This window comes from Stegostoma tigrinum, chromosome 18 (assembly GCF_030684315.1).
Source record: "Stegostoma tigrinum isolate sSteTig4 chromosome 18, sSteTig4.hap1, whole genome shotgun sequence".
Lineage (NCBI taxonomy): Eukaryota > Metazoa > Chordata > Chondrichthyes > Orectolobiformes > Stegostomatidae > Stegostoma > Stegostoma tigrinum.
In genome coordinates, this window is record NC_081371.1 from 57,426,001 (window position 1) to 57,451,603 (window position 25,603).

General features: G+C 42.0%; 1 protein-coding gene across 1 annotated transcript in view; it reads right to left on the bottom strand.

Moving 5' to 3' along the window:
* arid2 (AT-rich interactive domain 2) overlaps positions 1-25,603 on the bottom strand; it is a 151,828-nt gene that overhangs the window by 75,325 nt on the left and 50,900 nt on the right. Inside the window, exons 4-6 of the mRNA XM_048548529.2 lie at positions 23,707-23,840; positions 9,820-10,038; positions 4,811-4,878 (exon numbers count right to left, since the gene is read on the bottom strand). Of these exons, the coding sequence (XP_048404486.2) occupies positions 4,811-4,878; positions 9,820-10,038; positions 23,707-23,840 (421 nt within the window). The remainder of the gene's footprint in view (positions 1-4,810; positions 4,879-9,819; positions 10,039-23,706; positions 23,841-25,603) is intronic.

Consider the following 25,603-nt stretch of genomic DNA (forward strand, 5'->3'; position numbering starts at 1 on the left):
AATGAAAAAACCCTCAAGTCCCTCAGCCTTTCCTCGTAAGACCTTCCCTCCATACCAGGCAAAATCCTCGTAAATCTCCTCTGCACCCTTTCCAAAGCTTCCACATCCTTCTTATAATGCGGTGACCAGAACGGCACACAATACTCCAAGTGCGGCCGCATCAGAGTTTTGTACAGCTTCACCATAACCTCTTGGTTCCGGAAATCGATCCCTCTATTAATAAAAGCTAAAACACTGTATGCCTTCTTAACAGCCCTGTCAACCTGGGTGGCAACTTTCAAGGATCTGTGTACATGGACACCGAGATCTCTCTGCTCATCTACACTGCTAAGAATCTTACCATTAGCCCTCACCTCACACTTGTCTGCATTAAACTCCATTTGCCACCTCTCAGCCCAGCTCTGCAGCTTATCTATGTCTCTCTGCAACCTACAGCATCCTTCGTCACTATCCACAACTCCACCGACCTTAGTGTCGTCTGCAAATTTACTAACCCATCCCTCTACGCCCTCATCCAGGTCATTTATAAAAATGACAAACAGCAGTGCACCCAACACCAACGCTTGCCATACACCACCAGTAACTGCTCTTCAGGATGAACATTTCCCATCAACTACCACCCTCTGTCTTCTTTCAGCAAGCCGATTTCCAATCCAAACTGCTATATCTCCCACAATTCCATTCCTCCGCATTTTGTACAATAGCCTATTGTGGGGAACCTTATCGAACGCCTTGCTGAAATCCATGTACACCACATCAACCAGTTTACTCTCATCTACCTGTTTGGTCACCTTCTCAAAGAACTCAATAAGGTTTGTGAGGCACGACCTTCCCTTCACAAAACCGTGCTGACTATCCCGAATCAATTTATTCTTTTCTAGATGATTATAAATCCTATCCCTTATAACCTTTTCCAACACTTTACCAACAACTGAGGTAAGGCTCACTGGTCTATAATTACCAAGGTTGTCTCTACTCCCCTTCTTGAACAGGGGAACCACATTTGCTATCCTCCAGTCATCTGGCACCATTCCTGTAGACAATGACAAGTTAAAAATCAATGCCAAAGGCTCAGCAATCTCCTCCCTGGCTTCCCAGAGGATCCAAGGATAAATCCCATCCAGCCCAGGAGGCTTATCTATCTTCACCTTCTGAAGGATTTCTAATACCTCTTCCTTGTGAACCTCAATCCCACCTAGTCTAGTATTTTCCTCGACAACATTGGCGTTTTCTAGAGTGAATACTGTTGAAAAATATTCATTTAGCGCTTCCCCTATCTCATCTGACTCCACACACAACTTACCACTACTATCCTTGATTGGGCCTAATCTTACTTTCGTCATTCTTTTATTCCTTAAATACCTATAGAAAGCCTTTGGGTTTACCCTGATCCTATCTGCCAACAACTTCTCATGTCTCCTCCTGGCTCTTTTGAGCTCTCTCTTTAGGTCTTTCCTGGCTACCTCGTAGCCCTCAAGTGCCCTAACTGAGCCTTCACATCTCATCCTTACATAAGCCTTCTTCTTCCTCTTGACCAGAGATTCCACCTCCTTCGTAAACCACAGCTCCCGCACTCTACAGCTTCCTCCCTGCCTGACAGGTACATATTTATCTGGGACACACAGGAGCTTTTCCTTGAATAAGCTCCACATTTCTAATGTGCCCATCCCCTGCAGTATCCTTCCCCATTCTATGCTCCCTAAATCTTGCCTAATCTCATCGTAATTGCCTTTCCCCCAGCTATAACTCTTGCCCAGTGGTATACACCTATCCCTTTCCATCACTAAAGTAAACATAACAGAATTGTGATCACTATCACCAAAGTGCTCACCTACTTCCAAATCTAACACCTGGCCGGGCTCATTACCCAGTACCAAATCTAATGTGGCTTCGCCCCTTGTTGGCCTATCTACATATTGTGTCAGGAAGCCCTCCTGCACACACTGGACAAAAACTGACCCATCTATAGTACTCGAACTATAGTGTTCCCAGTCAATATTTGCAAAGTTGAAGTCCCCCATGACAACTACCCTGTCTCTCTCACTCCTATCAAGGATCATCTTTGCTATCCTTTCCTCTACATCTCTGGAACTATTCGGAGGCCTATAGAAAACTCCCAACAGGGTGACCTCTCCTTTCCTGTTTCTAACCTCAGCCCATACTACCTCAGTTGACAAGTCCCCAAACATCCTTTCTGCAACTGTAATCCTGTCCTTGACCAACAATGCCACACCTCCGCCTCTTTTACCATCTTCTCTTTCGGTCTTTCCTGGCTACCTCGTAGCCCTCAAGTGCCCTAACTGAGCCTTCACATCTCATCCTTTGCTCTGTTCTACTACCGTAATACAGTTTCTATGGCATGATCTGCCTGGACTGCACACAAAACAAAACTTTTCATTGTACCTAGGTACATGTGACAATAATAGATCAAATTAAAATCAAATCAACATATGGAAAGGAGCTTTTCCCCTTGGTGGAGGAAACAAAGTCCAGGGCATAGATTTATGCTAAGGGTAGGAGGTTTAGAGGCAATGTGAAGAAGGTTGTAGAAATGTCAAGCTCTCTGCCTGGAAGCTGGGAGAGTTAGAAACCATCCTCACATTCAAATAGCATTCAAATTACACTTGCGATGCCAAGACATACATGGCTATGGGCCAAGTATTAGAAAATGGGATTTAAAGAGTTTGGTAGTTGCTTTTGACCAGCGCCAATTCAATAAGCTGGAAGGTCATTACATTTGTGCATTACATCAAGATCTTAATGGTCATAGCAAAACTAAATTGCAAACTGCCTCCTTGCACTATCCTTTTACAGATAATCAATTTCAAAAGATATTTCACTTCTTTATCACCTCTTACGTTTTTATTTAATTGATTCCCTCAAGTTTCTTTTCCTTGACTTGCAGAGACAGTTTTACAATTCTTATCCGAGTTGACTGGTACGAACTTTTTATGGCACTGAGGCCACAGTTTTCCAGTTTTAACTGGAAGATTTCAGACCAATCTCTCCTGGCTTGGAATCTTCATTAACTATACTTTGCTACTGTGGCTTGTTCTCCTAAACTAAAAGCTCAATTCTTACATTGGGCGAAACCAATCTCCATTCTGAACCAAACTCTGATTCTTCTGAACAAAGATCTTGACTGCCTGTTCAGAAGTCAAAACTAGACCTGCTAGCTCTGTGGTCTGTTGTAAACTCAGCAGTACAAACTAGTCACGCATTTATACAACTTGGGGTTCTGCCAGGTACTGGACTACAGTCACATGCTTTCTTGGAATTAATGTACTTTGGTCACTATTTCAAATGGCTTTCTGACCAGTACATAAAACAATTACATTCAGAGAACTGACCCACATCTAGCTGCTTGTACTTGAAATTCCAAATGCCAAAATATAATTAAAAATCTTTATGTATAACTGGGGTCTATTTAACATAGACCTTGCTGGCTTTGACTGATGTCTTTGGCATCTGCTTCAACCAGCAGGACAAAATCTAAGGCAGTAGGATTCTGGCAACTTTTAGTATACAACTAACCATAGCAATTTTAATTACATGCTTGCACAGCACCTGTTGTACAGAAATTTGAAAGGACTCCTATCAGATAAGATAGGTGGCAGTAAATAACATTGATCTCTCGAATGAAAGTGAGGTAATCTCTCATCTATCCTTACACGTCTTGAAGCTGGAAAGTACACAATCTGGATAAAATCCAAAATTTGATACCTTCTAACTACTTCATGTTGGCTGCATGAGGCATCAGGTTGAAAGTCTTGCTCAATCACCGAGCACAACACAAGTGAGTTTCTCCAAACAGTACGATGATCTCTAATCATTTCTCCTTTACATTATGCAGGAGAATATAAAGAAAAACTGCTTATTGCTTAATTACTCTGTAGAATTCAGAACTCTTGCTCCAACAAAAGGCAAATAAAAATGTTGTATTTAATTATTTACTATATTTAAATAAAAACATAATTGACCACCTACCATAAGATCTGGACAACTAGAACATAAAAAGGAAGACAATTTTGTACAAAACTATACAAACCACTGGTTAGACCACATCTTGAAATGTTTTAGTCATTAAATAAAAAATGGCAATTGTAGCTTTGGAAGGAGTAACATGCATTTACCATAATGTTACTAACTGAGGACTAGATTTGAGGAATATTACATTCCATAGGTTTATGTTTCCTGGCATGGGATGCTAAAAAGCAGCTAGGAGCCAGACAACCTAAGGCAGTTGCTAGATAGAACAAATTTTCTTTACATTAGTGGGGTCTGAGATAAGACTATATGTTGTAACCATAAAGCATCAGCCAGGTCATGCAGGAGTCTAAGTAGGAAATATTTTCATACAAAGCAAGTTGTAAGTTTAACACTCACTCTCACAAGCAGTAGACACTAACTCAATTAATAAATTTTAAATGGAAGATCAATAGAGCCTTGCTAGTTAAGGCTAAATGCAGAGCCAAGGCAGGTGAAAGGTGTTAAGGTACAGTCAGTTGCAACTTCACTGAAATGACAAAAAGAGAGGTTTGAGCAGTCCATTGGTCCTGTTGTCCCATTGTGGTTAATAAAATGAATGGTATAATCAACATGACTATGTAGAGTCATTTGTTTAGTCCAAAAGGATTATAGTTAACACAAGAAATGTAACAAGAATTGCCACCATTCATCAAATCAGAAATCGTAAAGTTACATTCAGGATGACCGGTGCATATCTATAATCAACCTAATATAGCATATGTTACTGGAATCAAAATATTACAAATCAAATTGCACCTATACAACCTATCATATTTTTTACCTTAACAAAATCTCTGCCTGTTTTTTCTTTCCATTCTGCACCAAATACAGAAGACAAGGTACCCAAATCTGTAAACAATCATATTAGGATAAATAAGCATAAAACATAGCTAGTATAATCAAAATGTTTAACACGGGCCTTCAAAGATTTATTAATTGTTTGTAGCTTTAGCATATTAACGGCAAACTCTCAAGCTTAACTTTTTTTCCACAAAAATCTAATCATCAAGAACAATAGTGTGTGTGTGCATTCTTCAATTAGCAATACTCCTTTTTCAAAAAAGTGGGAATACGATTTATGTTAATGGAATAGTGATGCTTTGACTAGTACAATTTTGATAATATTTTCTTGACCAATGATTGGAAATTAATGAGCAAGTACCTTGCTTATTTTCAAGAGCTTCTTGCAACGTTAAGTAGAAAAATTCAAAAATCATACCCAAAACATGCCTGAACTATCATGTATGAAATGCTGACTACCACAACGCATTTTTAAAAAACATATCATTCATGCGTAAAGAACTTGGAAATCTTCATAAAAAGACTGTTGACAATACAGCAAAAGAGAACTACAATTACTTAAAATTTTCTTCACACGCTATAATTTGGATAAAATAAATGGGAAAAGTAAATTTATAATCAAATCTGAAGTAAATTGTGGGGGACCAAAACAATATAAGCTAGATGTCAGACAGAAGTGAAACAGCAATTTTCTGGTCAATAACAAGGTACTTGTTACTGACCTTGAGAAGCTCGATCCAAATATTTAGTGGCTCTAGAGTGTCTATTTTCTGTATTTGGCATAATGTTCAAAACACACAATTCAGGATCTTTCCTTTCAGATGATAGCTTGGGAATGTTTAAGCAATATGAGGGAGAAAACAAAAAGCGTATATCTCTATCTCTTCATCTAGCAGCCCTTGTGGAGAAGTTACTTAAAATTATAATTAAAATAAAATGATTGAACACTTGGGAAAATATGAGCTGTAAGGTTTTGGAGTGGGCCTGTAGCTCAGGGTGAGTGTTGAGGTTGGTTGGCTTGCTGAGCTGGTTTGTTGTTTCGCAGATGTTTTGTTACCATGCTTGATAACATCCTTAGTGCAGCGTCCGATGAAGCGTCAGTGTGTTTTCCCATCTGGTTTTTAAACTCTGGGGTTTGTTGAGATGGATTTGCTTCACTTCCGGTTTTCCCTCTAGTGGAATGTATATGGGATCGGGTTCAACGTGTTTATTAATAGCATGCTTTGTGGAGTGCCATGCATCCAGGAATTCTCGTGCTTGTCTCTGCCTAGCCTGTCCCAGGATCTTGGTGTTGTCCCAGTCAAAGTAGTGGTTCTCCTCGTCCATGTGGATTGAGATGAGTGAGTATTGATTCGGTGTCTTTTTGTAGCCAGTTGGCGTTCATGTACTCTTGTAGTTAGTTTCCTTGCTGTTTGTCAAATGTAGTGTTTCTCGCAGTCTGTGCAGGGAATTTTGGAGATGATATTGGTCCTGTCCATGGCGGGGAGTGGGCCTTCAGTTCAGGTGAGCAGTTGGCGTAGGGTCGTGTGCCATGCTGATACCCAGCGGTTGTAGGAGTCTTGTGGTGAGTTCCGACGCGTCCCTGATGTAGGGTACTGTGATGAGTGTGGCAGGACGTGTAAAATCTTTCTGATGCTGTTCCTGTAGGTATCTTCTGACCCAGTTCTTTAGATATCCATTATCCTTATACATTTGGAAGAGGTATTCCTCCTCCTCTTGGCATAGTTCCATGTTGCTGCAGTGTGTTGTTGCCCTTTTAAATAGTGTTCACATGCAGCTTCGTCTGTGTGCGCTGGGATGGTTACTATTAATGTTCAGTACCTGGTCTGTGTGTGGGGCTTTTCGGCGTACTTTCATTTGCAGTTCCCCATTTGTCTTGCGTACTACCATGACATCCAGCAACGGGAGCTGTTTGTTCTTCTCCTCCTCTCTGGTGAATCTTGTTCCGGTGAGGGTGTTGTTTATGTGTTTGTGTGTCTCTTCTAATTTGGTCCATTTAATGATAACAAAAGGTGTCATCTACGTAGCGTATCCATAGTTTAGGTTGGATTTGCAGAAGGACGGTCCCTTCCAGTCTTTGCATCACCAATACTCACTCATCTCAACCCACACGGACAAGGAGAACTATGACTTCGACTGGGATAATGCCAAGATCCTGGGACAGGCTAGGCAGAGACAAGCATGAGAATTCCTGGAAGCATGGCAGTCCACGAAGCATGCTATTAATAAACACATTGAACCTGGCCCCATATACATTTCACTACAAAGGAAAACTGGAAGTGAAGCAATCCATCTCAACAGACCCCAGAGTTTAAAAACCAGGTGGGAAAACATACCAACACTTCATCGGAGGCCAGCATGGTAACGAAACATCTGCAAAGCAACAAAGCAGCTCAGTGAGCCAACCAAACTCAAAATGAGCTAATTAGAGAAAACTAACATGGATTAGAAATGTGAAGGTCATGTCTAAGGTAGTGGTGTTTACTTAAGTACCAGTGGAAAACTGGAAGACACAACTTGAAAATAGAGAATCAGCATGGTTGAAGTCTTTATTTTAAACCACCCACCACCCCTCCCCACCAACTGCCATGGCTGTAAATTTATTTTGTACATACACAAGCAGATCAGTTCACAAAATAAGTAATAAAAGAACTTCCAAAAATTGAACTTGCTAATTCTATTAAAAATTCACGTGAATCCTTGAATCAACAGTAGATATCCTAAAGTAAATCCGAAAGTATTGAACTAAATAAAGTGAGCTGCTACATTTTTCTAAGTCTGTAATACTTCCAAAAGCAAATAAAATGTACCAGTCCTCAAAATGGACAGAGGGGATAAAGAATCTAGGATACTTATCTCTTCTGACAGAAACTTAATAAAGAGGTGAATAAGAAAAATTCTACCTTCAGAATCGTCGAGGTTTAAAAAGTTGAATAGAATGCCCTTCATCTTCAGGTATTTCAAAATTTCAACTACTTTTTTTTAAAAACAGAGATTCATGTGAAAACCTTTAGGTTGGAGGCTAAAAACACAAACATTTCTGAAAGCAGAGTATCACATCACAGCCCCTCCCACCCCACGTTCCCACCTATCTTCCGATAACCTTTCACCCACTTGCTATCTGTCTACCTTGGCATTAAAAGAAGATTCAAAGGCTCTACTTCCACTGGCTGAGAAAAAAAATTCTCAGGATTTACAGCCCTCAGAGTAAGGTATTCTCATGCCTGTCTGAATAAGCAACCCCTTATTTTTAAGCACTGACCCCCAAGCTCTAGATTCTATGGCAACAGGAAACAACCTTACATTCTTTCCACATGTACCCTGTCAATAGCTACTTAAGATCCTCAACTTTCAATCAAGACTCTTCTGAATTCCAGCAGATACAAGCCAATTCTGTCCAAACTTCCTTCATATGCAACTCATCCATAACAGAATTAGTGAAGGTATCAAAACAATCATTGGAGTCTCATTTCTAATCCACAAATTATTTTCTGAAAGGAACATACAATTCAAATGAACGTTAAAAGCATGCTTGTATCAACACAACTATGTCTGACTGTCATACATATAGCCAATAAATTATACCTTTACACCTCACTAAACCAATTTGTTAATTATACTAAAACAAAGAGCAAAGCAGTAATGAAAGAAGCTGCCAAAAATAAATGTGGTTGGATCCATTCTGCAACTGGTCATATTTTTGCCAATGTAATTTTACATTGATAAATACAGAAACATCAGACAAAATGTACTAAAATTAACTTATTTACTTCTTTTAGAATGGGGTTCTCAATATGTGACAGCTACTTGGTGGTGCAGGCCCAAATGGTCGAATGGCTTACTACTACAACGACTATTTTTTGTGTTCACTTAATGCTATATCACATAAACCAATGGGTGACAGACTGCTTGGAGTTCTTCCTATTTGGAAAGAAACCATGTTTTCTTGCAAGGACGTGCACCCTGAAAAGATTCCTGGCTGCATGGATGGTCTCTGATTGCTCGCCAAAAACTGCTTTCACAATTTAACAGAATTTTATGGAATTTTCATTGACGCAGTCTGACAAAAAGATTTCCAATCATTTGAATCCTGGAGAAAGTCTAACACACTGAGCATCTCAGCTAGGCTTACAAGCAAATTAATATTCCTTTAATTTTGCCCGACTATTACCTGCATAGTTGTGTGAGACAGCAATAGTTTAAAGTGCCAAAGTTACAAATCGTGGCTACCTGCTTATGAAAAAGCATAGCTCCCATCACGAATCGCAAAAACACCAATCTTCATATCAAAAATGCACTGGACATACTGCCTGATACAGACAAGATGGGCCAATGGTCTCCTTCCAAACTGTAAAATTCTACACTGTCAGGTATAATAGTCCATATTGCTACCTCTTTGCACTGCTTTTGAATGTATCAGTACTGTAACTTGCACAAAAATATAAAGCATTGCTTTACATTTAAATGTTACAAAATATTCACAGATGTGTTCATTCCCAAAATGTGGGCATCGCGATAATAGCAGCATTTATTCTCCAGCTCTAACTGCCCTAAGGTGGCAGTGATAGGCCATACAAATAATTTTCACAATATTTTGATTAAAACATAACAACTCTTAAAGTGAGCATTAAATACTACCATAATAACCTGGCTTGGAGTGATTTTTCTGACTTCCTACCAACAATGTGCGTTGCTGGTTACGAGAGTGAATTATAAAGATCAACTATTCTAGAACAAGACTTGTACATATTTGCAGACATTGAATGCATGACCACTAAGTGAATCAAATGGCATGCTTTGCAAACTTTGAATCTGGAATATTTGACTTATTTGATTCCAGCCCAGAAGACCAAATTCTGAACTTGCATAATCTGATCTCTAGCTTTTGATTGTCAACTAAAATATTTAAAATTCAGTAGCTGAAAGTGAAAAAGCTAATAACTTGGCAAATATTGTCAACATAGATTAATATTTAGCAGTATAACTTACTGTCATCGAAAACTCCAGCATGCGCAAGTAAAACGGTGGTGATTCTGGGGTCCTTGTCAAGTTGCATGATGTGCTTATTCCCATTTGACAGAAGAGTGCAAACATTAATTGCAAAGTCCACTTCATTAGGGAGTCCAGACATAAGGGAAAGCACCAATTTATTGTAGTCACTAAGTGTGACAAACTCCGTATTAAGTCCATAGCTTTGTCGAATATAATCTAAAAGAGAAAAGGAAACAATTTAGCCCAAGCAAAATTTCTCTTCAGTACCAGCAAAAGAAAAACACATGCACACACTGTTCTATAAACATGAAAAATATAAAAGTATCCTATGCTTTCTCTGCGGGTGAAGATGCATGACATCAACTTCTACCAGTTTTTAAATATATTTCAGTCACAAAATGTCATATTGAATAAAAATGCATTTCATATCATGTCCTAACTGAAGAACATGGTGCACCACATGAAATTAATAGTTTAGGTTAAAAACAAATTCAAATACAAAAAGAGCTCAACCATGCACTAAACCAGTAGAACTTTATAACTTATCCAACCATACATCTGTCACGTAAAAACTAAAAGGTTTACAATTTGATCAACCAAACAGCATTTCACATGAACATACGAACAAAGAGCAGGAACAGGACATTCAACCCCCAATCCTGCTCCTCCATTCAATAAGATCACGGCTGACTTGATCATAACATCAAATCTCATTTCTGCCTAGCCTGATAACCTTCCACTTGCTTGCTTAATCTATTTAAATTTGCCTTAAGTATACTTAAGGACTCTGCTTCCACTACCTTTTCAGGAGAGTTACAAAGATGCTCAGACCTCAGAGAAATAAGCTTGCCTAGTCTGTTTTAAATGAGAGAGTCCTGATTTAAACAATTATCCCAGCTTCCAGATTGTCCCATAAAAGGAGACATCCTCTCCACATCCAGCTTGTTCTGGTTTCTTTAACCATTCATGAGACGGGGGTGTCACTGACTAGGCCAGTATTTATTGCTCCTACCTAATTGCCCAGAGGGAAGTTATGAGTTAACCCACATTGCTGTGGGTCTGGAGTCACATGTAGGTCAGACCACCTAAGGACAGTAGTTTCCTGCCCTCGAGGACATGAATGAACCAGATGGTAAAGGTGTTCATTTTTTAAAATCAAGTCCATCTCCCTCCGAGCTCCATGCTTGGCCTGTCCAAATTTTCCTTTTGATACAACCCGTTGATCATTAGCCTGGTGAATTGCTTTGAATGCATTCACATTCACAAGTCCATTCACAGGTTTAAAACTTGACAGACAATCGAACTGCAGCAGGTTTCACTGTTGTGTGTACAATAGTCAGGTACAGATACATTAGATAATCTATATATGGATTTTTTGTTATCGGGTAAAAAAAGAATGCCTAGCTTAGTGTCAAAATCCATCACACAGACCTGCTTTCCATCCATTGACTCCATCTACACTTCCTGCTGCCTCAGAAAAAAGCAACCAACATAATCAAAGACTCCTCCCACCCAGTTATACTCTCTCTCACCTTCCTCTGGTAGGTAGAAAATATAGAAGTTTGAATGCATGTACGGACAGATTCAAGAAGAGTTTCCTCCCCACTGCTATCAGACTTTTGAACAGACCTGTCAAATATTAATTCTGATCTCTCTCCTTGCATCCTCTCTGCGCCGAACACTGCTTCTGTTCTGGATGCACTTTGTATGGTATGATCTGCATGTATAGCATGCAAAGTAACACTTCTCACCCTGTCACGGGATGTGACAACAATATATCAAACTCATTGGAATATTGTGCTGCTCTGCTGACAATCTGACCAATCTACATTTGCTCATTAGCATCATGTGGAATTTGAGCTACAGCAGGCTCCATGGGAATTTCCTAGGAAAGAGATTCTAATAGTCAATACTTCTATGCCTCAAACTATCTGAAAGCATCATTAAAGTATGGGAATTCAGAGGGTTCTGTTTCATGTTAAACCACACTAGCGCAGTCTGCTAGAAATCCAGCCCCACTAACTTTCGAGATGACTGTGTATAAAGTTTTAAAAGTATACAGAGTTCTCCAAATTACCTATCTTTCAGGGCCAGATTGACAAAGTATGGACCAAGTTTCTGCATTTAATAAAAATGACTATCATTACAAATAAAGAGATTCCAAATTCAGATAATCAGTTATAATTGTTGAAATGAAACTCTGTTAGAAACTGGCTCCAGCCAATAATGTTGAAATTTTTTCCAGCTATGTCCCGTAAACAAAGAGCAAATTGAACCTGACTAATTACTGACCCATCATCCTGTTTTTAATTATTAAAAAAGTGAAGGAAGGCTTCATCAACAGTGCTGTCAAACAGGACTGGCTTAGCATTATAATAAAATGTGAGGCTGGATGAACACAGCAGGCCAAGCAGCATCTCAGGAGCACAAAAGCTGACGTTTCGGGCCTCGACCCTTCATCAGAGAGGCGGATGGGGTGAGGGTTCTGGAATAAATCGGGAGAGAGGGGGAGGCGGACCAAAGATGGGGAGAAAAGAAGATAGGTGGAGAGGACAGTATAGGTGGGGAGGTAGGGAGGGGATAGCTCAGGCCAGAAGAGACGGACAGGTCAAGGAGGTGGGATGAGGTTAGTAGGTAGGAGATGGAGGTGTGGCCTGGGGTGGGAGGAAGGGATGGGTGAGAGGAAGAACAGGTTAGGGAGGCAGTGACAGGTTGGACTGGTTTTGGGATGCAGTGGGTGGAGGGGACAAACGGGGCTGGTTTTGGGGTGCGGTGGGGTAAGGGGAGATTTTGAAGCTGGTGAAGTCCACATTGATACCATTGGGCTGCAGGGTTCCCAAGCGGATAATGAGTTGCTGTTCCTGCAACCTTCGGGTGGCATCATTGTGGCAGTGCAGGAGGCCCATGATGGACATGTCATCTAAAGAATGGGAGGGGGAGTGGAAATGGTTCGCGACTGGGAGGTGCAGTTGTTTATTGCGAACCGAGCAGAGGTGTTCTGCAAAGCAGTCCCCAAGCCTCCGCTTGTTTTCCCAAATATAGAGGAAGCCACACCAGGTACAATGGATACAGTATACCACATTGGCAGATGTGCAGGTGAACCTCTGCTTAATATGGAAAGTCATCTTGGGGCCTGGGATAGGGGTGAGGGAGGTGGTGTGGGGGCAAGTGTAGCATTTCCTGCGGTTGCAGGGTAAGGTGCCGGGTGTGGTGGGGTTGGAGGGCAGTGTGGAGCAAACAAGGGAGTCACGGAGAGAGTGGTCTCTCCGGAAAGCAGACAAGGGTGGGGATGGAAAAATGTCTTGGGTGGTGGGGTCGGATTGTAGATGGCGGAACTGTCGGAGGATGATGTGTTGTATCCAGAGGTTGGTGGGGTGGTGTGTGAGAACGAGGGGAATCCTCTTTGGGCGGTTGTGGCGGGGGCAGGGTGTGAGGGATGTGTTGTGGAAAATACGGGAGACGTGGTCAAGGGCGTTCTCGACCACTGTGGTGGGTAAGTTGCGGTCCTTGAAGAACCTGGACATCTGGGATGTGCGGGAGTGGAATGCTTCATCGTGGGAGCAGATGCGGCGGAGGAGGAGGAATTGGGAATAGGGGATGGAATTTTTGCAGGAGGGTGGGTGGGAGGAGGTGTATTCTAGGTAGCTGTGGGAGTCGGTGGGCTTGAAATGAACATCAGTTACAAGCTGGTTGCCTGAGATGGAGACAGAGGTCCAGGAAGGTGAGCAATGTGCTGGAGATGGCCCAGGTGAACTGAAGGTTGGGGTGGAAGGTGTTGGTGAAGTGGATGAACCGTTCGAGCTCCTCTGGAGAGCAAGAGGCGGCGCCGATACAGTCATCAATGTAATGGAGGAAGAGGTGGGGTTTGGGGCCTGTGTAGGTGCGGAAGAGGGACTGTTCCACATAACCAACAAAGAGGCAGGCATAGCTGGGGCCCATGGCCACCCCCTTCGTCTGTAGGAAGTGGGAGGAATCAAAAGAGAAGTTGTTGAGGGTGAGGACGAGTTTGGCTAGGCGGATGAGGGTGTCGGTGGAGGGGGACTGGTCGGGCCTGCAGGACAGGAAGAAGCGGAGGGCCTTGAGGCCATCTGCATGCGGAATACAGGTGTATAGGGACTGGACGTCCACGGTGAAAATGAGGTGTTGGGGGCCAGGGAATTGGAGGTTCTGGAGGAGGTGGAGGGCGTGGGTGGTGTCACGGACGTAGGTGGGGAGTTCCTGGGCCAAAGGGGAGAAAATGGAGTCCAGATAGTTGGAGATGAGTTCGGTGGGGCAGGAACAGGTTGAGACAATGGGTCGACCAGGGCAGGCAGGTTTGTGGATTTTGGGAAGGAGATAGAAACAGGCCGTGCAGGGTTGGGAAACAATGAGGTTGGAGGCTGTGGGTGGGAGGTCCCCTGAGGTGATGAGGTCATGAATGGTGTTGGAGATGATGGTTTGGTGCTTGGGGGTGGGGTCATGATCGAGGGGGTGGTAGGAGGTGGTGTCGGAGAGTTGGCGTTTGGCCTCTGCGATGTAGAGGTCAGTGCGCCACACTACCACTGCGCCACCCTTACCTAATGCTTAGCATTAACCTGCTCCTTGATGCTCAGTTTGGGTTCCACCAGGGTCACTCAGCTCCTAAGCTCTTGATCAGCAATGGACAAAGAGCTGAAATTCAGATGTGGGGCTAGAGTGTCTACCCTTAATATCAAGGCTATTTTGACCAAGTGTGGCATCATGGAGCCCCAGCAGAACATGAATCAATGAGAACCAGGGAGAAAACTCCCCGCTGGCACAAAGGAAGACGGCTGTGGGTACTGCAGCAATCAGCTCTGCTCCAGGACAACATTGCAGAAGCTCCTCTAGGTAGTAACCCTTCCCAAACCATCTTCACCATTTCCTCCATCATAAGGTCAAAGCAGGAATGTTCACCAATGACTGTACAATTTTCATCCCTATTTCTTACTTCTCAGAAGCTGTCCATTTCAAAAAGCAGAAAGATATGGACAATATCCAGTTTTGGGCAGATAAGAGGCAGGTAACATTTGTGCCACAAATACCAGGCACTGATTATATCCAAACAGAACCTAACCATCACCTCTCGACATTCAATAACATTGACAACACCAAATCCCCCCACTATTAACATCCTGGAGGTTAACAGTGACCAAACCCTGAACTAATGAGATACAAGCACTGTGGCTACAAAAGCAAGTCAGAGGCGAGGTGTCTTGCTGTGAGTCTCAGCTCTATTAAGTCTGTCCACCACCTATAAAGACACATCAGAAGTGTGACTGACCATTCCTCACTTGCCGAGATGACTGCACTTCCAACAGCATACCAGTTTGACTCCATCCAACACAAAGCACCCCACCGGACTACCGTTATATTCACAAACAATCATTCCTTCCATTGCCAATGCATAGTAGTAGCAAAATGCACCATCTACAAGATGCAACACAAATTCTCCAAGGCTTCATGGACAGCAACTTTTAAACCTATAACACTTGGAAGAAACATGGGGGCATACTACCTGCATGTTTTCCTTCAAGTCAGTAAGCTTCCTGACTAGGAAATATATCGCTGCTTTTTCATGGTCACTGGGTCAAAATCCTGGAACTCCCTCCCTGTTGGCATTGCGGCCTAACTACAGCAAATGGACTGCAAAAGGGGACAGTTCTTCACCACCTTCTCAACTGCATCTAGGAATAACAATAAATGCTGGCCCAGCCAGCAACACCAAATTCCGTGAATGACGAAAGAAAATAAATAACATTTAAAATGGATAATAAGTAGATAAATAAATGAATGAATGAATGAATGAATGAATGAATGAATGAATGAATGAATGAATGAATGAATATAATAAAAATTGGCTGGGGGAAATAATATATACATCAGTAATAAATAAACAAATAATGCTTAAAAAAATTGGCTTGGAGGGTCCAAAATTCAGCTGCAATTCTAATGGAGAACAAATCACCATCTGTTCAGCTATGGACTGGGATCCTGGTCAAAGCTCTGCTTTATACTTATCACAATAGCTTAGCTGTTTACTCCAGTACTCCACCTGGCACCAAAATTAATTCTTGATTATGTGCCAAATGTATGTTCTCTGTCAAATAACCTCACTTGGTTACTCAATAAGGCTGAAAAACTCTCATGTGTATCAACAGGTGGGTAGGAAGAAAATTACTGTGAAAGGAATGGTAACATTATATATCTAAACCAAAGTGCAACTGTAATCAAAATGTTCAGTTTGCAAGCTCCAGCCGCCTCCTCTTGACCACCTACGTGCAAACCCTTTGTATGTCCATTCCCTGCCAGGAAGATCCTAGGGCTCTCTGCTTCTACCTGGAGCAAAGACTTGAACCGTCCCCACCCATCACCACCCTCCACCACTTGGCCAAGTTCATCCTCACCCTCAACAATTTCTCTTTTAACTCCTCTCATTTTCTTCAGGTCAGAGGGGTGGTACCTATGACCACAAGGGCTGTCTCTTCGTGGGGTAAGCGGAACACTTGTTGCTTTAGTCCTATTCCTACACAACGCTCTTTCTGACATATTGATGATATCATTGGTGCTGCTTCCCTCTCTCGTCCAGAATTCAGAACATTCATTGATTTCACTTCCAATTTCCACCCTGCTCACACTTTCACCTGACTTATCTCTGACTCCTCCCTTCCGTTCCTCAACATCTCTTTCCAGTTCTGGGGATAGACTGGCCGTTAATATCCATTATACATCCACCAACTCCCAGAGCTACCTAATCTATACATCCTCACACTCTGCTTCCTGCAAAGACTCCATTCCATTCTCTTAGCTCCTTGGTCTCCATCGCATTTGATCTGATGATGCAAACTTCAACAAGGGAGACTCTGAAACATCATCCACCTTCTTCCTCAACCAAGGATTTGCTGGCACCGTTGTCGACAGGCCCTCAGCTGGGGCCGACACATCTCCCACACTTCCGCCCTCACCTTCTTCCCTCTTGCAATTGCGATAGGATTCCCCCTTGTCTTTACCTACCATCCCACCAGCACCCACACCCAGAAGATCATCAGCCACCATCTCCAGCGAGATGCCTCCACCAGACATATTCCCCTCCCCTCCCTTGTCCATCTGCTACAGGACCATTCCCTCCACGACACCCTGGTCCACTCTTCCTTCATTCCCAACACCTCCCCAAAGACCCAAGGCACCTTCCCCTGCAACCTATTTACCTCCTTCGTCCTCAGTATCCAACAGCCCAAACATATCTTCCAGGTGAAGCTGCACTTCACCTGCACTTCCCACAATCTAGTCTACTGCATTCATTGCTCACAATATGACCTGCTCAACATTGGGGAAATGAAGCATAAACTGGGGGACTGCTTCACAGAACATCCAGGTTCTGCCCACAAAAAAAAGAGCGAGCTACCAGTGCTTGCCACTTGAACACACCATCTGGTTCCCTGGCTAACATCTCTACCTCAGGCTTGTTGCAGTATTCCAGCAAAGTTCAACCCAAGCTGGAAGGCCAATGCCTTATTTTCTGCCTAGGGACCCTGTAGCCCTCCATACTCAATATTGAGTTCACTAATTTTTGGGCCTAAACTCTCCCATGTCTTAGCCTCATACCCCACACACCAAGCCTTGTTATCACATAGCTTGCCATTACACGCTAAATATTGTTAGCTGTTAACAGTCTCAATTAACAGCTGTTCACCCTCCTAGCCAGATTGTTATCAACCCCTATGTCTCACCAACAGTTCTTCTCTCTCTTTGGGCTCCATCCCTACCTATCGCTTACTGCTTACCCACTTCCTCCCCATCCTACCTTCTGCATATAAAAACTTACACTTTCCTAGCTACCATCAGTTCTGAGGGAGGGTCACTTGACCTGAAACGTTAACTGATTTTTCTTCACAGATGCTGCCAGATGTTGAGCTTTTTCAGCAACTTTTTTTGTAATTTTAAACGTTAAAAAATCACAATATAAAAATGAGAAATATGCAAATATTAGGTTTGTTGAAAAGACACCTGTGAAGATAAATCTTTACAGTTTGAACAAACTCACCCTATTCCACAACTTGCAAAACTACCACTGAACCTGAAGAAGCGGCAATAAGCTTTTACTACAGGGACTTGTTTAAAAACAAGTGATCTAACTAACTGATCTAAACTGTTAAGTTTCACTGATTCACTGACATGCTTGCATGCATAATGTTAGCCAGAGTTTGTGAAACAACAACTATGTTAGTGAATGTAGTTTCAGTCATAAATAGCATACGTTGCTGATGCTGAATTTTAGTCTAACCAAAAAGGTCAAATTGCAGCTGTGAAAAAAATACTGCTGTAAACAATTCTGGCATTAGAGTATTACTTTCTCACAGATAATGCATATGCTAACTCAACTTGAGTTTAAATATAAATAAACTGATTCGAATTTTATTTGGCTTTACATGGTTACATGAAAAGATACATGGTGGATGACAAGTTTTTAAAAAAATGAGTGGAAGTAAATTTCTGGTAATCAATAAAGCTCTATGCTGTTTGCGTAGACTTAAAATACAAGATAATGGACCCCTTAAGCAGTTTTTCTAGTCATGAATTTAGTTGCTCGCTTTCCAAATAGTTTTGTCAATTATTTTCTCCGCTTACTCCAACTGCCCTTCTGGAAGCTTGGATTAATGCAACGCTTTGCTAGTCTCCACAAATTTTATATAAAATCACCGCAAGAGAATTCCAGTGTACATATACACTTTCATACTTGCTGTAATAATTGATTGAGAGTTAAAACTACTGGAATGTAGCACGGTCAGGTCAGGCAGCTAGGCTGCCTCAGGTAACAAGGTGTAGAGTTGGATGAACACAACAAGCCAAGCAGCATCTTAGGAGCAGGCAGACTGACGTTTCAGGCCTAGACCCTTGATCAGAAATGGGGGAAGGGAAGGGGCGGGGGGTGGCAAATAAAAGATAGATAGAGGAGAAGATAGGTGGAGAGGGCACAGACCGGACAAAGAGGCAGGCTGGAGCCAGTAAAGGTGAGTGTAAGCAGGGAGGTAGGGAGGAGATAGGTCAGTCCAGGGAGGGCGGACAGATCAAGGGGGCGGGATGAGATTAGTTGGTAGGAAATGGGTGCGCAGAGGGGATAGGTGAGAGGAAGAACAGGTTAGGGAGGCAGGGACGAGCTGGGCTGGTTTTGGGTTGCAGTAGTGGGAGGCGAAATTTTGAAGCTGGTGGAATCCACATTGATACTATTGGGCTGCAGGGTTCCCAAGCAGAACAGGAGTTGCTGTTCCTGCAATCTGCGGGTGGCATTATTGTGACACTGCAGGAGGTCCAGGATGGACATGTCGTCTGAGGAATAGGAGGAGGAGTTGAAATGATTCGTGATTGGGAGATGCAGCTGTTTATTGCAAACTGATCGTAGATGTTCTACAAAACGGCCCCCAAGCCTCCGCTTGGTTTCCCCGGTGTAGAGGAGGCCACAACGGGTATAGCAGATGCAGTATATCACATTAGCACATGTGCAGGTGAACATCTGCTTGATGTGGAAAGTCTTCTTGGGGCTGCCTCAGGTGTTAGGTCAAACAAGGCACCAATAAACTGATTAATCCACGCTACCATCGCCAAGGGCCTGACCCAAACCAGCAGAGGCAGAAAAGTTTCACCACAGCACACTCAATGTGCCATACCCTGTGAAGAAAAACTTATTCAGCCATTATCTTTCGGTCATCCTGGTGATGAGCAGTGTGCCAGAGTTGCAGAGCGCCTAAGCACCTGGTTCACCCTAAAAGCACCCTAGTCAACACCTGCATGGAGATGACTGGCCTCTCAAACAGGAAACAGTTAGACTGGTTTGAAAAGAAATCAGGAAATCAAGGGTCTCCAAGACTGCAAATGCAAGAAATCTCTGAACTAGCAGCTCCAGCAAAACTTCAGGTGAGTGGAAACAGGTCTACAGGCAGCTGAAGGCCGAGGTGCGATAAAGAACCCATACAGAAAGATGGTGGGTGGAAAGAATACAGGAGAATCAGCAACAAACCAAAAACCAGGAAGTGCGTGGCTTCTTCAGCACAATCAAATCCATCTATGGTGAGCACCCAGGGACTACTCTACTGGAGAGTCAAAAGCAGAGTTGCTCAATGACAGAAAGGCAGTCCATATCCACTGCAAAGTTCATTTCGTGGAAATCCTCAACCAAGATGGTGCGTTTGCCCAAGCACACACGACACCATTCCACAACACGCGACCCATCGCCATCTCATCACATATCTGACTCACTGTCAAGTTGGAAAGGCTATTCAACAGCTGAAGCGTCATAAGGTCTCTGGCACAGATAAAGTGAAGAAGGTTATCTAAGATTACAAGGGGATCTTGATCAATTGGGTCATAGGCTTAGGCTTGGTACATGGGAGCTTAAATTTGGGTGAATGTCAGCTATTGCATTTTGATAAAAGAAAACACAAGGACAGGACTTATCCAGTTAATGCTATAAGTCCCTTGGTAGTGTTATCCAACAGAAAGACCTAGAGGTTCAGCCACATAGTTCTTTGAATATTGCATCACAGGTAGACAGGATGGTTAAGAAGCATTTTGCACAGTTGCCTTCATTGCTCAGACCTTTGAGCAAAGCAGTTGGGATGTTATGTTCAGATTGTACAGGATGTTTGCGAGGTCACTTTTGAAGTACTGTGTACAATTCTGATCACCCTACTACAGGAAGGATATTATTAAATTGTAGACTGTTCATACAAGATTCACCAGAACGTTAAGGCTGTTGACTTGCTCGTCGAGCAAGCTGGTTGTAGTTTTGACATTTCGTCACCATGCTAGGTAACATCATCAGTGCAGCCTCTGATGGTTTAATTCCACATGTTTATTGGTTGAACCCATTTACAAACCCTTGCAAAAAAAAAACTAGAAATGACAAAACATCTTAACAGACCAGTTCATATAAATAAAAAGCAGAGTAGAACCACATACCTTAATCGGAGATCGCACTGATGATGTTACCTAGCATGGCAACAAAACATCTGAACAACCAGCCAGCTTGGCGACTTCACCCAGATAGCAAGCTACAAATCTTCATAAGAACCTTAAATCACCAGCATGTTGCCAGGAATGGAGGGCTTGACTTTTTTCACTGGAGTGTAGGTGGTCAAGAGGTGACCTTATTGAAGGTTTATACCTTATCTATGCATGTCATGATTTTAAATAGCTATGGTCTTTTCCGTAGGGTGGATGAATTTAAAACTAAGGGGCAGTTTTCAAGGTGAGAGGAGAAAGATTAAGAGGGGCCTGGCAAAGCACCTTTTTCACACAGAGGGTGAAATTTCATATGTTAAATGACCTGCCAGAGGAAGTGGGAGATGCAGGTACAGTTACAACTATTAAAAAGCATTTGGACAGGTAAGGTTCAGAGGGGTAAGGTCCAAACAGAGGCAAGTGGGAGTAGTTTAGTTTGGGAAACTTGGACAGCATGGACATGTTGGGCCGAAGGGTCTGTTCTGTGCTGTATGACTCTTTGAATCTAATTCCTGCTTAAATATCAAAATGTGGCAAAGACACTTTGGAAACAAATCCATGACCTCAACACCCTTGACTGGAAGGAAGGGAGTGTGCATGGAGAGCTGAGGCACACTGTAATTGTGACCATCTTCAAGAACAGAGGCAGGTTCAGCTGTATGAAAAACAGGCATTTCCTGACTTTCCCCACAGGAAAGTTCATCACAAGAATCCTCCCCAACTGCCTCCTCTCAGGGGCTGAACAGCTCCACCTGAGTCTTAATGTGGCTTCTGCTCAACAAGAGACAAATGGGCATGATTTTCAGCATAAGTGCCAGTAAAAGACTTCTGCACATGACCAGCACCAACTTCCCCACATGACCTTTAATCTCACAAAAGCCTTTGACTCGTCAACAGCAACTATTGAACATTCTCAAATTAAGCTGTCTGCAGAAATCTGTCACCATTCTTCATCTGCTTCATTATGACAGGTAAACCATGATCCTTATTAACAAAAGAAACCAAACACAGAACCAAGTGAAGACAACACGGTGTGAAGCTGGATGAACACAGCGGGCCAAGCAGCATCAGAGGAGCAGGAAAGCTTGACGTTTGGGTCAGGACCCTTCTTCAGAAGTGGGGGAGGGGGAAGGAGATTCTGAAATAAATAGGGAGACAGGGGGAGGCAGATAGAAGATGGAAAAAGGAGAAGATAGGGTGAGAGGAGACACAGGTCAAAGAGGTGGGGTTAGAGCCAGCGAAGGTGAATGTAGGTGGGGAGTTGGGGGGGGGGGGGGGTGGAATAGGTCAGTTCAGGGAGGATGGACAGGTCAGGGGAGCAGAATGAGGTTAGTGGGATGGGGATGGGGGTGGGGGTGGGAGGAATGGTTAGGGAGGCGGGGATTAGCTGGCCTGGTTTTGGCCTGTGGTTGGGATGGGGAGATTTTGAAGTTTGTGAAATCTACATTATTCCCTTGGGCTGCAGAGTTCCCAAGCGAAATATGGCTGCTGTTCCTGCATCTTTCGGGTGGCTTCATGTGGCAATGCAGGAGGCCAGGATGGACATGTCGTCCGAGGAGTTGGGGGTAAGAATTGAAATTGCTCGCGACTGGGAGGTCTAGTTGTTTGTTGTGAACAGAGCGTAGGTGTTCCGCAAAACGGTCCCCAAGCCGGAGGCTTTGTAGAACACCTACGCTCTGTTCGCAACAAACAACGACACCTCCCAGTCGCAAGCCATATCAATTCCACACCACCCCCCCACACCGCCCCAACTCCTCGGATGACATGTCCAACCTGGCCTCCTGCATTGCCACAATGACGCCACCCAAAAGATGCAGGAACAGCAGCTCATATTTCGCTTGAGAACTCCGCAGCCCAAGGGTATCAATGTGCATTTCACAAGCTTCAAAATCTCTCCTCCCCTGACCACATGCCAAAACCAGCCCAGCTAGTCCCCCTGCCTGCGTATTCAACACAAAATTCCCTCAACAAATGCTATACTCCAAGTTCTGCAATGGTAATCATTGCTAGGTCAGCGGAAATGCTACATGGACAGCCTGAAAGCCTCCCTAAGTAAATACAACATGCTAACATATGGGAATCTCAAACTGAAGGGAAACACTGTGCAAAAATGCAATCCACTTTGAATGTCACCAAATGGAACATATGGAGGTCAGCCGCAAGCAGCAGAAAGATCGCTCAAAATCCAGAGCATCCCATGCACTACCTGCCCCACTTGTGACAGAGTCAGCAGTGCAAGGATTAGACTGTTCAGCCATTGTAAAACCTATCTTCACCTGTATCTCCCCCTACTATGGCCAGAATGGAAGTCAGAACTGCCAAAAAAGTATAACCAACTACAATTATTGGTGCTATTACACTGAATGACTAATTATCAGAAATAAAATGCCTTATGATAAATCACGTCAAAACTGCTTAGATAGGCAAATTACACCATTTCATTCTCTTGATGTTTATCCAAATCTTTGTAGTATAAAATGACAGTCAAGAGGATGATGCACAAATCAACCAATACATTACCTGTCACTGCAAAATAATTAGTCTGTATTTTTCCTTCTTGTAGAAGATAAAGCTTGGGTTAATAAAAATATTTTATCATTGCTCCTTGAACATATGTCCTTTACGTTTTATAACTAATATGGGAACTCCATAAAAAGTAAAATTCAATTTCATGAAGTTTACTTGGAAATATTCTATTTCTCTTTGTTTTGATTTTAATATTTTAACTATACAAAGGATAACCAGTTCAAAAACGTCTACCTGAGCTTCAAATATGCTTCCAAAAAGTTTCAGTGATGTTCTAAATTGGAACATAGACAGCCACAGTCATCATATTTCAGATTTTTGGCAGACTCACTTGGCAAGTAATAGAATGTAATGACTACTTACCTGACAATATATGCTGCTGGTAACTGTATGAAGAAGGTACTCCTCCAACAGGAACTGGTCCCCGTTGATTCCCTGAACTAACCTCGTCATCATCTTCCCCAAAGTGATGTACTTTTTCATAAGCTTCAAGGTAACTAGAATAAAATCAAGTACCGTGCATCAATAGTAGTATACAACATGATTATTCAGCCTTGCTCACAATGTTCTACAAGACTAAGAAATACATTTTCCAATTATGAAATCAATGATCTTTTTTGCTGCTGATAATGCATTTTTTAAACTAATCTGATGCAATGTTATTTATTATACACATTATTCTTCTTTGGTGTTGCACCAACAGAATAACTTGCTTTACAACTGCTAAATAGAACACACAGCAAAAGCAAATTCTCAACAGAACTGACAAAGTTTCTTGCTCCACAAGTTCAGTGTCTGAAGATACGCATCTTCAAAATTTTGAAACTACTAGTAATACAGATTCCATGCATTCAAAACACATTTCTCAAAAAAGACTGGATCATAAAACATCTATGTTGAGGTCAATTACTTGTAAAAGAATATTTCAAGAATTTGCTTTAAGTGATATATACTCGGAGGGAGATAAAACAACTGAACTTAGAGTTTTAAATCTTGACTGGTTCAAATGTTCTTTAAAAAATTCTGAGTGATGTGTGTAGATTATTACTTTTCACAGCTACAAGGTGAAGAGCGTAAACTGAACAAGCATACCTTTCAATTCAAAGTTCAACTGTAAATCATGCAAAGAAAATGGCTCACAAATTTTAGGATAGTTCAGTAAATTAGCAATTCTATTTAACTCCATATCTAAATCAATGGATTCTCTCTCATATTCTCACTATAAATTATCAATCCTATATATTCAAAAAAAAACAAGCTTAAAGAAATAACTGATCAAGACCACTGATTTGATTATCAGACTGAAAACAAAACAAGGAACTATCCAACAGCGTAAGTAAAATTAGAGAAACCTGAGCAATCAATTGCATTATTTACAGGGATGCAAAAAAGAAACTGCAATCTGATTAAGAAGCCTGCTCAATGATTGTTCAGTTCACCACAGCACAGAGAAATTAGCCAAAAAATATAAAGAGAGCTGTAGTTTCCTCACATATGCACACAATAAGAGCAAAGATTATAATACAGATCAGGGCAAAATGGAAATTCAGGAGTGATCATAGTGCTTCTAAAGTTCAGTCATTTTAAAAACACAAGAATATCTTCCTGCTGGAAACTGCCATCATACCTGAAGCTAGTCTGAATATAGAAATCAGTGCAGATGCTTTTAGCTAAGCATTTGGAAATGAATGCATCCACTCATGTGCATTCATTATTGCCAAAAGGTGGATGCCTTTCAGCACCTAATATTTAATTTCTATGCTGCAAAGTAAGTTTATTTGTATTTTTTTTAAAATAAGTACAGCAGATCTCAAATATTCCCTGCAGAAGTGATTCCTTTAAGTGGCCTTTGCTGTACTGTTGCAACCAAATAGACCTGAACCTACTCAAGCAACAATATTCCCATTCATTGTGAATCCCATGAACTGCAGGTCAACACTTAGGATAATTTGACTCAACTTCAAACGATATCTCAACTCAAAACAGTAGCTTTCAATTGTGTGAACATGTACATTTAAAACAAAAACTTGCAATTTATGGTCAGAGTTTTATGAAAGGTCATGACCTAAAATACTAACTTGTTTGTCTCTCCAAAAATGCCATCAGATCTGCTGAGCACTACCAGTAATTTTTTTCAAAAATTCTATTTGATACTTGTAGCTCCAAAAGTTTATAGTACAGCTTTAAGACTTGCTCACTGGAAAAACTTCCAAAGTCTTCAATGTTAACAGAACATTCAGAATCCCCAATAACAAAAGGA